The following is a 13,919-nucleotide window of genomic DNA, read 5'->3' on the forward strand; positions in this document are numbered from 1 at the left end:
ATGGCGTCATGTACTATCCCACCAAAACCACCCATAAATTGGAGGAACACTAAGATTTACTGACTGGGCTCTCTCCAACCAGATGGCATTGACATCAGTTTCTGCTAACCTATTCTCCTCCCTTAGCTTTCCACCCTTCCCTCTCTATTCAGAACCATCCCTCCTTCCCTTGCTTGCTGTAGTGTCCTCCCTTCTTATTCACCTTTTACCTCCAGCCTTTGAGATTGTGCTCCTGCCCCTACCCGTTTCTTCAGATACCTGCTGAAATTTTTCCATACCTTGATGAAAGTGTCATGGGCCTGCAGACTTCTGTGTTTTACTTCTGAGCCAGAAAGTGATGTTTGAGGTCTGGTAGAAGTGGATTTCCTATTCCTCCTATTGTTGTGTTACAATACTCTTCAACTTCGAATGTCTATAAAGCAAAATACTAGAGCTGCTGGAAATCTGGAATAAAAACCAAATCTGTACTGTTCACTGACAGAAAAATGTTTCCGTCAATAAAATTTCATCATATAACATGGTATAGCTCTCTCAGATTGTTACTTAATGTGCTAGTTCAAGCATTTTCTATTTTAAGGTTCACAGCCAATGAAGTTCTCCTAAAGTTTAAGGTTAGGGGTTGCAGCTGCCAATTTGTATCTGAGAAGCACCAGAAATTGTATTGATTAAGGAATGCTTATTGGCCAGGGTATTTAAAAAATTAGGTAAGGCATTCAGGAAGTAAATAAAACAGCATGATCAAACCAAATTGGTTTTCACAATCCAGCAGATCCATATTTTTTACCTGGGAGAAATATACAATGAACTTGGAAGATTTTTATTTAGAACTATGAAGATAATGTGAGTGAAGATTTTGTAGCAAATTCCAATTGTTCACAATACTTGTCTTGTATCTCCTGAATGTAGTAGTACATAATCCATATTTTCTAGCCACTCCTAATTTATTAAAAAAATTTAGACATACAGCACAGTAACAGGCCATTTTGCCCCAATGCAAATTATATAAAACTGTAAAAAGACACCAAGAGGGTGTTGTGGTCACACACTTACCTTGATCAGGTCACCGCTGATGGCATAAGCGAGGTGCGGGAGTATAGTGTGCATGTACAGGTGTTTTAAGTATCAGGGTGAATGATCTCAAATGCAGAAGCGAGAGCATCAGGATCCCCAGAGTGGCGGTGAGCCAATGAGATGGTCAGAGAATTTTGGCTGGGTGGTGTTTGGGGGAAGTTGAAGAATGCAATACTGTGTCTAGTGATTAATAAAGAAAGTCTACTTCATGGTGTGTTAAAAGAAATAAGTGAGTGTATTCTTTATTTGTTTATAAGCTGTGGTAATCAGGAAATGTAGTATAGGGAATCGCCAGATTATTTAAGAGTTCTATTCCTGACAATAGTCTGAAAGCTGAAAACATCCAAATTCTATAGCTATTCGTATTTTTAAAATGCATCTTCAGACATTTGCAATAGTTATTTCATTGAATAATCACCCTCACGCTACATAATTAATGGAATATATTCAGTCATTAACGAATACCATGAAACATTATTACTAGCTTGAAAATTACATTGAAATATTTGTGAGAATTTGCAGAGAATTGATTTTCATAATTCAGGTTGTTCGTATTCTGAGGAACTATTGCACTTGTGTCATGGCTCAGTGGAAAGGGAGTGAAGAAAATAAAAGCACGTTTATGCAAACAAAAACCTCCAAGAAAATATGAAACTCAAAATGGCAAGAAATACCAGACAGCTAAGAAAGCCTAGTTTTTAAAAAGTGGATACTGCCCAAGGTATGAAGGCATCATTAAAATATACAAATACACATACATATCAGTCATAAATATGACACACCATTGAGCTTCAGAACGATTTTGATATTCATGAAACTTTGGTATCAACTCAATGGGATATTGTAAGGCAAGATGAAAAGAATGCAAGACAAAATGGAATGAAAGGAACTTGCATTTTATTATTCCAAACTCTTTGGCTTGGCTTCGCGGACGAAGATTTATGGAGGGGGTAAAAAGTCCACGTCAGCTGCAGGCTCGTTTGTGGCTGACAAGTCCGATGCGGGACAGGCAGACACGATTGCAGCGGTTGCAGGGGAAAATTGGTTGGTTGGGGTTGGGTGTTGGGTTTTTCCTCCTTTGCCTTTTGTCAGTGAGGTGGGCTCTGCGGTCTTCTTCAAAGGAGGTTGCTGCCCGCCAAACTGTGAGGCGCCAAGATGCACGGTTTGAGGCGTTATCAGCCCACTGGCGGTGGTCAATGTGGCAGGCACCAAGAGATTTCTTTAGGCAGTCCTTGTACCTTTTCTTTGGTGCACCTCTGTCACGGTGGCCAGTGGAGAGCTCGCCATATAACACGATCTTGGGAAGGCGATGGTCCTCCATTCTGGAGACGTGACCCATCCAGCGCAGCTGGATCTTCAGCAGCGTGGACTCGATGCTGTCGACCTCTGCCATCTCGAGTACTTCGACGTTAGGGATGTAAGCGCTCCAATGGATGTTGAGGATGGAGCGGAGACAACGCTGGTGGAAGCGTTCTAGGAGCCGTAGGTGGTGCCGGTAGAGGACCCATGATTCGGAGCCGAACAGGAGTGTGGGTATGACAACGGCTCTGTATACGCTTATCTTTGTGAGGTTTTTCAGTTGGTTGTTTTTCCAGACTCTTTTGTGTAGTCTTCCAAAGGCGCTATTTGCCTTGGCGAGTCTGTTGTCTATCTCATTGTTGATCCTTGCATCTGATGAAATGGTGCAGCCGAGATAGGTAAACTGGTTGACCGTTTTGAGTTTTGTGTGCCCGATGGAGATGTGGGGGGGCTGGTAGTCATGGTGGGGAGCTGGCTGATGGAGGACCTCAGTTTTCTTCAGGCTGACTTCCAGGCCAAACATTTTGGCAGTTTCCGCAAAGCAGGACGTCAAGCGCTGAAGAGCTGGCTCTGAATGGGCAACTAAAGCGGCATCGTCTGCAAAGAGTAGTTCACGGACAAGTTTCTCTTGTCCAAACTACATGCATCTTTAAAGCTTTTAATCATTGAAATAAATTTAAAAATTGGGTTTAGATTTACCTAGATTAAACTTAAGTTGTTGAACTATCAAATGTGCTAAATTCTCAAATTCCTTCCCAAAGTGAACTTAAGTAAATCTCCCAAAGCAACTCTGATCTCTTCTCACTAAACCATTGGAGTAGCCTGGGATGTTGGGTTCATTATTAAAGACAGTGGAAAAGTCTTCATGCCATTATTTGTCCATTACAACTTGTCTTGCATGCAAATGGTAGAGATATTGTTGCAGATTTTGAGAAATATGCTACTCCAGCCATCCCCATGAAGATTTTCAACAGCTACCCAAAGTTCTGAAGTTGCTCACCGCTTTCAATCAGTACAGGGTTCAAAGCTGACCTTGGGCACTGCCTGTGTCCAGTTTGTATGTACTCTCTGACATTTGAGTTTCCCCTGGATGTTCCAATTTTTACCAAGATCTCAGTTGGTGGATCAGTTGGCCACTAAATTACCCAGAATGCGTATGTTAGTAGAATCTAGAGGGAGCTAAAGGAAACATGTTGAATTAGCATTAGTGATTGCTTAATGAGTGGTGTAGACCCAGTAGACTAAATGAACATTCTGCTTTTAAAGACTACCTGATAGTCATTATCATTTTAATTAAACACACCAAAAGGAAAAAAAGTTAACACTTTATTTGGTCAAGTGAAAAAAGCATCAGCTGCTTTATTTAAATAAACCAGATCCTTTCATATGGAAAGAGCTATTACAAATCACATATTTGAAAGGACAAACAATAGGTACTGAACTGTAAACCAGAGGCTAGCACCCACCCAACCAGTTCAGCCTCATTAATAAATAACTCCTCAGTGTACACAACATATCCACTATCTGCCCTTTCAAATATCAAATCTACACAAAAACACAATAGATAAGGCCAAAAGACAAGTATGCACGTTTCTGGTTATAAACAAAAAAATATAATGATAAATGTGTTGAAAGTAACTCTTTCAGACTTTCTAACTTCTTGGAATAGAAGTCTAACATTGATTAAAAAAATATAAAAAAGATATTGATTGTGTGGTTTACTAAGATAAATTTACTCAAAAAATACACTTGAAAATACATGGTGTAAAAAAAATGTCTGATCCCCTTCCCACAACATTTTGTTATTAATTTTATTAGTTACAAACATAAAAGGCATCAACTTTAGTACATTTCTCCCTCCCAAGCTGACACAAATTTTGACCAAAAATATAAACTTCATGAACTGAAAAATAAAACAATCAGTTCCATAACAGGGGCAAACAATGACGAAGCTGAAAGTGAACCTGCATCAATAAAATCAATCTGCACATGTGCATCGCAAAGGAGAATTCAACAATAAAATTCAGGCAACTTGAAGGAATTTCTTTCATAAATCTTAACAAATGGACTCTGAAAATATTCCTGGATAGATTTTTCTTGAATTTCAAAACTACAGAATCACTGCCTCTTGTTAAATGAGCCACTGTACATTATACACTCAAAACTACATTAAAAACATGTAAATCACCTCCTAATGCTGTACAATATTTAAGTCAGATGCTTGAGAACAAGTAACTCAAGCAAACATTTGAAAATGGATTATTTAAAAACCAACAAATTTCTGAAAACGTGCACGGGTCTTTTGGCCCCACCATTACACAGAGTTGTCAAGACAATATATAAATAATTGATCACAGAGAAACATACCCAATGTTAGTATGTTTCAACACATCAGTACATATTAAATAATGTAGTGTTCAGGACCACTGATTCAGAGGAAGAACTCACCAGTGTGACTGCTTCACTGATTACATGAGCGTTTGGAGAAATGCATTACAGGTTTATCTATTTTTATAGCAAAATTGTTGCACGTTAAAGAGGGAATCATATTTTATATATAAAGGAACCCATTCTTCATTGTTGAATCTGTCTGCCATGTTGAATTGTGGCAAATATTCCTGCAAAAATAAAACTGAGAAGCAGACTTTAAGCTTCTTGCCTATAATATTGTCAGACAGAAACATGAGTCAATGAGACTGATAGGAAAGAGAATCATCCACCAGGTGGCCATTTAGATTACAGCTGCAGAAGCTCAGGGGCCAGGTCTTCAGCAATGTTGCACATCCCTACAGCGTTCAAGAAAATAAGCCCATGCATAATCCTTAAAACCGTGGAACACCACAATTTTTTGGGGGAAATGGATTAAAATACCAGTGACGGACAATAGAAAACCAGTCAGGCAATAGGGTTTAGGTTTCAGATCTGCCCACCACCAAACTCCTTTGAAACTCACCTTGGTCCACATGCTGCTTCAGTTCTTAGTGGGAAGGAAAAAAAAACAAATAGTGCACTCAGATTATAAGCACATCTGAATAGATGAATAAATGAGCTTTACCAGAGTTCTTTAGCATTTCAGAATACCTTACCAACAAACCATCCATTAGTATATCCTCTTTGTCTCATCAAAACTTGAACTTTGTGTACTCTCTGAAAGTACACAAGAGGACAATTCTACTTCTTAGGTTGTGTACTTGAATTTCTTAAAGTGCAGGTACCTTACAAAGAATCATAATGCTGTACAAATCCCTGACCAGCAATTTATAGAACATTATGTTCCAAGAGGTTGTGTGAATAGCTTAGGCTCTTTAATAATTGCCAACCGACTGCCCTTCCACCCATTAACAAATTCTCTTTCAAATATTGACATTTTTAAAAAACGGATTATGCAAGATTATCAAATAGGGAGTTACTTTTCTAACAAGATAAATGGAAGAGCTATTGAAAAAAACCAGGTACCTCTTGTAACTTTGTCATAGGTACTGATTACTCCACCACACTTAAGCATGTGGTTATCAAGGAAAATAAACATTGGGAAATTGGTCAAAATAATTTTGATTTAAAACTAATAATTGCATTAATAGACATGCACTTGACACTAAATTTGAGTTTTACAAAAATGAGACAACTCAAGAGATTCTTTTCCACTCCTCTCTAACTCAAGAACAAAATTGTCTGTGGTAAGAATTAAGTCTTTAAAACTATACCACAATCTCCTTTCAGATTTTCCCAATCACATGATTATTGTCTCTTACCTGATTCCCCCCAATTCTCCAATAAATTACATACAAATAGAAAATTCTAAATCCATCATCTGCAGAAACTTATATGATCTTGACTGCCAGAACTTTGTAAAACATTAATCTACAGAGTTGGATTCCTTATCAATTCACACAGTGTTATACGTTGCCAAGGTTACACAATAAAAATATCAAGATGGATTATTTTAAACTCGCCCTCTACTTTAAAATGAAACTGAAATCCCTCACAGGATGATTTTTAGTGAGATTCCTAATTAATTCTTGTTGTTTTCCCTCCAAAATTTGAAAATCATAATCATACATAAAAAATTATACTAAAACATGAGAAATATTAATGTATATGGCATTCTTTGTTACACCCACAGTTATGCTCAAGCCAACCTGGATTGAAAAGCTCAATTCAGTTTAGTGATCTACTATGTAAGTGTGGAAAAGATACATTGGGGCTCAATAACACCCATCTTCCATTGTGAGGGGCACAATAACTTGGGGATCTTTTGCTTGACAATTAATCTTTCAAAGATACTAGTTTGAATTAATTACATAAACATATGTACTCATAGTAGTTGTCCAGACAAGTTCATTGGCAATAAGAATGTTAATGTAGTGACCCTAGCAAACAAAGATCAGTTGGAATGTGCCACATGCATCATGTTCAGTATTATCACATAGCTACAATGCTAACTCAAACCCTGCGATGGTGCCAAACATACCAATTTGAACCAACATTATTGATGTTGCAAATATGAATTCAATCCTTCCTGACACATTTGATCAAGACAAAGGAGAGCAAATGTCACCAGAGATTATTTACTAGAATGACCACTCTAAAACTGTAATCCTTAGTTTCAAAATGCACACATTGTCAAGGGAATTCAGTTCATTAGAGACCAAAATTTATGATGTACTAACCATGTACATTGGAGTGCCGTAATCTAATTACCAAAGGCAAGGTTAGTTCAGCTCACAGGACTATCTACATAGTCCATCAACGCTGATGCCAAAGTCGCTTAGTTATTGCAATGTGCATGAATATATATGCACATTCATTTGTTATATTGATCCACATGCACAATACAGTTCATGACTTAAAAGTATGGTACTATTTTTAACAAATGAGTACCTATTCCCTTTATTGGACAAAAAAGGTAAAGAATTTTTACTTGCAGAATCAACAATTTGTCTCCTCAACTTTTAGCACTTACAGGAACTATAGCATTGGATAAGAACTATTTATATTTCTGGCAGTGAGATAGATGTGTGTACCAATATCGAATTCAAATGATTCAATTAGCCATACTCTAAATACAGCACAAGCTCATACCCCACTCCTAATTATAATGGACAAATATGCTGCAAGAAGTGAAACTCTAGAAACAAAATTACTTATCTTTTCAAAGTTGCCAGCTAGCTCCAGTTGCAAGAAATAAACAGACCGCTACTTTAATCTTGAAGGAAAAAATGTACTATTCATTTTTTTTGTGTGTTGAATAGGATTTCAATCATGTATCCTTAACTGTGACACTTATTGCATAAACAAACACCATGAAATGAAATAAGGCATCAACCAACAAACAAGATTGAATTCAACTATTGTTCCTCCAAGTAAAATTCTGCTGTGAGTGTAACATAAAATTATTTAATATTGTGCTGTAGTCTTGAACTAACAGAAAATTTGATGTATTCCAAATGATTTCTGCAGAAATTGCACCTTTCAGTCAGTCTGAAAATCACAAGTTGAAAAGCACTACGTCAAGGTCAACCTGATTTTTCAATAGAACATGACCAAAATAAATATGAATGTAATATCAAGTGACAGTGTACTGTCTTTCTGCGTGGATGACACAGAAATAATTCATATATTCCCAATTTCTGACCTTTGTCAACCATTCACAAAAGAACCAATGACAAGAAGTTAGCTGAAATGCTGTGGTGTCAGGGGCAATATACTGTACAAGAAAAGAAACTAGCACGTCAACACCACTCAGTGCAATTCTTCTTTGCAGCCATCCTGTTACAAATTGATACCCTCTTGGCCAAGTTGGGTACATATCCTGTATTCAACTGTGGATACTAAATTTATAATTATTCTCGAATGAGAAATACAAAAACCTCAAGTTCATATTACCTTGCACTGGTATCAGTTTTTCTCTCTGCTTTTCAAGACTAAGCAGCAAATGAAACAGCTTTTTTTATAAAATGAAGTCTTAGCATTCCAGAAATCCCGGGTCCTTTCTGATTTTTATATACATTTAGATATAGTCTTTTTTTTTCTAAAATGTAGGGGATCCTTATGCTTCCCCATCTTCTGCTCTACTGCCATGGTGCTCAACTGGTCCAGTTCAAAGAGCTCTTTCCTGTGTTACAGCCTCGCTGGCTGGGTCTTGTATGTTTGATACATTTAGGGTCGAGTTTTCTTCTCCATGGTCTGCATTAGAAGTGGCTGGTTCTACCTTCTGGGTCAGGTTAGCAAGCTTCCCCTGCTGATGCTGTTCAAAGAACTTTTGGGTCAACTGTAGCACCTCAGCCCGCTGTTTAGCCTATAAAAATAAATTAAGACTCAGAAATGTCATTATGAAGCATACTGTTCACAATAGGATTGACACTAATATGACTTTGATACAGTATTTTTATCTTTAGAATCACACTAACCATCATCTAATAATTCACACAAAGATATACATATCTTTTTGATGAGTGTACGGAATAATTAATTTTCAACGAAAGTAGCTAATTTCTACTTAACTGCAGCTACAGCTATTTTATACTGCAGCCTCAAAAGAGCAATTTTTCAAGGATTTTATAGATTTGCAGTAAATGTTAATCAAATTGGTGCCTGGGATGGAAGCCTTTTTGTAAGAGCAAAGCCTTGTCAGGGCTAAATAAATGAGATAGAAAATAAGAGGTTGGATATTCAAGAGAGAGATAAAGCCATTTCTTCATTTAGGTATGGTGAATATTTGTAATTCACTATCCAAGTGGAGGACAGTAATCAAGACATAGATCAATAGATTGTTAAATATCAGTCATGTTCTTTCTGAAAGGCAGAGTAGGCATAGGGCTAAATGGCAGAATCCTATTTGTATTTTATATTCTTATTGTGCCACCCACACTAATTTCCTACTATGAAGCTCAGTAAAGAGCTTTAGGTCAGCTTTCCCAATCAGCGAGGAACATGTTGTACATTGCAGTTCTAACTTATCTATGGTGATAAAATATGCATCCACCACCATCCAAATTGCTGACTTCAGCAATGACCATTGTAAAATGCATTCACTTGTCTGGAGTACAATGCAAACTGAAATAAATATACATCCAAAAGAGGGAGAAAGTGGAGATGAGATAAGAAACAGAAAGTCTTTATTTGCCCACCTTGATATCTTCTTCTACTCTTTCAGAGTTGCAAGTTCGAATTGTTGGCACTGAATTCTCTCGACTGGAGCTGTGCATTCGAGGCGGGCGTACTGTGACTGGAGGTGCAATGGGCCCTTTGTTCATTTGCATTACAGGACGTTGAATTGGAGTCGGATACGTTCCTACGCTGGGAGGTCTCATGTGCATGATCATGTTGCCCTGTGGTGGAGGCATCTGAGTAAATTGAACAAGAGATGGGGGAAACAAAATAAAATTAAATGCCTTTGAGTGATCCATATTCACATTAGATATAACATTTAATTTATTAAATATATTTCTGTATTTTTAAAGTTAAAATATATGACCGTGATTGATTCCTGGAACGTATGCTTGTCTCATTTGCCATGAGAAGAACTATTATGCAGACAGATCCTAAATTCTCTAGAATTTGGAAGAATGCGAGGTAATCTTGTTGAAATGAATCCTTAAGGAGTTTTGGGCAGCACGGTTGCCTTTACAGCACCAGCGATTGGGATTCGAATCCCACGCTGTCTTTAAAGAGTTTGTACATTTTCTCCATGTCTGCATGTTTTTTTCCCAGGGGCTCCTGTTTCCACCAATGTTTGAAACATAAGTGAAGGTTATTTGGGTGTAAATTGGAAGGCACGAACTCATGGGACTAAATGGCCTGTTATTGTGCTGTGTGTCTAAATTTAAAATTTAAAAGGCTGGATGCAGATTTTTTATTTTCTCTGATTTAGCATGTTTCACAGTATCGAAGTATGGATTTGGCTTATCAGGATCTTGATGGAAGATTTCAAACCATATTTGTAATTTTCTATCCATGAGCAATGGAGTTTTCAGTTCCAAATATATTCAAGACACAAATTGATAGATTTTTGATATGAAGGAAATCAGAGGTATGGAGTTATTGCAAGGGAGCTCTTCTATTGAATTAGATCAGCTACATCCCGAGTGAATGGTGACCCAGAACCAAAGCCTACTCCTGCTTCAGTTTCTTAGTTGTAAACTGTGGCAAAATGTCATATTTCATTTAAACTTCAATATGCCTACTCCAGTCACTTTGATAGTTTAGGATTGATTTTCATTTTCCAAATCCAGCTTTGGACAAGTTTCTATCAAAATTAAAATTAAACATAACAACAAAATAACCTCCATTCAGGTTAATTTTTCTAAACCAACTCTAGCCATCTTTCCTTTCCATAAAAACTTCATAATAATTGAATTCAAATCCTTAAAGAATTTTTGAGATATATCTCAAGGAATAGACTGAAAAAGGTATTGAATCCTTGGAAAAATATTCATTTTAATACAATTCACTCTAACCATTAAGGTTATAAGTAAGTCATTCCATCTATTTAAATCATCCTTAATTTTATTAAATAATGATAAATAGTTCAATTTATATAAATTATTCAAATATTTTTCAATTTTAATCCCTAAATACTTAATTCCATTATCTAAAATGTAAATAAGGAGGATGAGCTTAAGGCATGGATGGCTACATGGAAATACGATATTGTGGCCATCAGTGAAACTTGGTTGCAGCAAGGGCATGTTTGGCAGTTAAATAATCCAGGATTCCGTTGTTTTAGCCATGATAGAACGGGGGGATAAAAGGTGGAGGGGTTGCATTGCTTATTAGAGAGAACATTATAGCATTGCTGTGGCAGGATGGTTTGGAGGGATCATCCAGTGAGGCTACATTGAGGAATGGCAGAGGCATGAATATACATTAATGGGTGTGTATTATAGACCACCAAATAGGCTGAGGGAATTAAGAGAGCAAATTTGTAAGGAGATTGCATATATGTGTAATAAACGCAAAGTAGTAGTTGTGGGAGATTTCTACTTTATGAATATCAACTTGGACACCCATACAGTAAGAGACCTGGATGGGGTAGAGTTTGTTAAGTGTGTTCAGGAAAGTTTTCTTAATCAATACGTAGAAGAACCGACTTGAGAGGGGGCAGTATTGGATCTCCTATTAGGGAATGAGATAGGTCAGATGAGAGAGGTTTGTGTTAGGATAGTAACAGAAAATAGAGGTGGGCCAAAGGTTGAGATTCCTGATTGGAAGAAAGCAAATTTCAAGGGGATGAGAAAAGATTTGGAGGGTGTGGATTGGGATAATATTTTCAGGGAAGAATGTAGCAGATAAATGAAGGATATTCAAAGGAGAAGTTCTGAGAGCGCAGAGTTGATGTGTCCCCTTGAGGATTAAAGGAAAGGTTAGAAACTGTAGGGAGCTTTGGTTTTCAAAAGATATTGGGAACTTAGTTCAGACACAAATTGATAGATTTTTGATATGAAGGAAATCAGAGGTATGGAGGTACAACAGGTATAAACAGCAGGGAATCAATGAACTACCTGAGGAATATAAGGAGTGTGTAAAAAAAAAATTAAGGAAGTAATTAGAAAGGCTAAAAGGAAATATGAAGCTGCTTTAGCAGGAAAAGTAAAAATAACTCCAAAGGGGTTTCTAAAGGTACATTAAATGTCAAAAAAAAAGCGAGGGATAAAATTGGACCCCTTTAAGTTGAGGGGGGTAAGTTCCATGAGAAGCCAGAGGAGATGGGTGAAATTTTTAAATATTTTTTTCTTCATTATTCACTAAGGAAAAGAATATTGAGCCAGATGAAGTGAAGAAATATGGTAGGGAGCTCATGAATAATATAAGAATTAATGAGGAAGCAGTTTTGACTATATTGAAAAAGATCAAGGTGGATAAATCTCCAGGTCCTGACAAAATATTCCTTAGGACCCTGAGGGAGGTTAGCGAACAATTAGTAGAATAGTGGGGGAGTTGACAAAAATATTTAAAATTTCACTGGCCACAGGGGATTGCTGGAGGACTGGAAGGTGGCTCATGCTGTTCTCCTGTTCAAAAAAAGGATCCAAAAGTAAACCTGGTAATTATAGGCCTGTAAGTCTGACGTCAGTGGAAACTGTTCTTAGAGATGGTACATACAACTATTTGGAAAGACAGGGATTGATTTGGAGTAGTCAGCATGGTTTTGATCATGTCTAACAAATCTTAAGAGTGTTTGGAGGTTACTAAAAAGGTTGATGAGGAAGGGTGTGGAAGTTTTCTATTTGGACTTTACTAAGGCTTTTGATAAGATTCCCCATAAGAGGTTAGTAAGAAAGGTGGAAGCATTAGGTATTAATGATGAAGTAGTGAAATGGATTCAACAATGGTTGGATGGGAGATGCCAGAGAGTAGTGGTGGAAAATTGTTTGTCAAATTGGAGGCCGGTGACGAGTGGAGTGCCTCAGGGATTGATACTGTGTCCACTGCTGTTTGTTATATATATTAATGATCTAGATGATAGGGTAGCAAATTGGATTAGTAAATTTGCAGATGATACAAAGGTTGGTGGTGTTGTGGACAGTGAGGAAGATTATAAAAGCTTACAGGGTGATATAGGACAGTTAGAAGAATGGGCTGAAAGATGGGAGATGGAGTTTAATACTGATAAATGTGAGGTGCTATATTTTGGTAGGACTAATCAAAATAGGACATACACTTTAAATGGTAAGACAATTGAGGAATGCAGTGGACCAAAGGGATTTAGGAGTCATGGTACATAATTCTCTGAAAGTTGAATCACATGTGGATAGGGTGGTGAGGAAGGCACTTAGTATGTTGGCTTTCATAAATCAGAATATAGAATACAGAAGTTGGGATGTTATGTTGAAATTGTATAAGACATTGGTGAGGCCAAATTTGGAATATTGTGAGCAGTTTTGGTTGCCAAATTACAGGAAGGATACAAACAGTATAAAGAGAGAGCAAAGGAGGTTTACAAGAATGTTATTGGGTTTCAGGGTTTGAGTTACAGGGAAAGGTTGAGCAGGCTGGGACTTTATTCCCTGGTCAAGGGGTGACTTGATAGAGGTATTCAAAATTATAAGGGGGACAGATAGAGTCAATATGGATAGGCTTTTTCCACTGAGAGTGGGGAGATTCAAATAATAGGGCATGGTTTGAGAGTAAAAGGGGAAAGGTTTAAGGGAAACACAAGGAGGAATTTCTTCATGCAGAGGGTGATGGGGGTATGGAATGAACTTCTGGCAGTGGTGGTAGAAGCAAGATCGATGTTAATATTCAAGGAAAGCTTGGATAGGTACATGAACGGGAGAGGTGTGGAGGGTTATGGGCCAAATGCAGGTTAGTAGGATTAGGTGGGAGAAGATGTCCTGCACGGACTTGTGGGCCAAACTTGCCTATTTCTGTGCTATGTATGTGTGTGTGTGTGTGTTATATATATAAATCTTATATTAATTTCTACTAACTTTTATTCCCTTAATATTAGTGTCTTGTCTTATTAATTCTGCTAAAGGTTCAATTGCTAAAACAAATAGAGCTGAGATAAAGGGCATCCTTGTCTAGTTGAGCTATTCAATGGAAAA

The 13,919-nt window shown here is 37.3% G+C and overlaps 1 protein-coding gene across 8 annotated transcripts in view; it reads right to left on the reverse strand.

Moving 5' to 3' along the window:
• Positions 1-3,683: 3,683 nt before the first annotated feature.
• prrc2b (proline-rich coiled-coil 2B) overlaps positions 3,684-13,919 on the reverse strand; it is a 95,585-nt gene continuing 85,349 nt past the window's right edge. For 5 of the 8 annotated variants that reach the window (XM_069918478.1, XM_069918468.1, XM_069918427.1 and 2 more), the window contains 2 exons: positions 9,501-9,716; positions 3,684-8,668 (listed from right to left, as the gene is read on the reverse strand). In XM_069918478.1, the coding sequence (XP_069774579.1) occupies positions 8,471-8,668; positions 9,501-9,716 (414 nt within the window). In that variant the 3' untranslated portion in view covers positions 3,684-8,470. The remainder of the gene's footprint in view (positions 8,669-9,500; positions 9,717-13,919) is intronic. The other 3 variants (XR_011351671.1, XR_011351667.1, XR_011351669.1) reach the window with 3 other exon arrangements.

The sequence above is a fragment of the Narcine bancroftii genome, chromosome 1 (assembly GCF_036971445.1).
Source record: "Narcine bancroftii isolate sNarBan1 chromosome 1, sNarBan1.hap1, whole genome shotgun sequence".
Taxonomy (NCBI): domain Eukaryota; kingdom Metazoa; phylum Chordata; class Chondrichthyes; order Torpediniformes; family Narcinidae; genus Narcine; species Narcine bancroftii.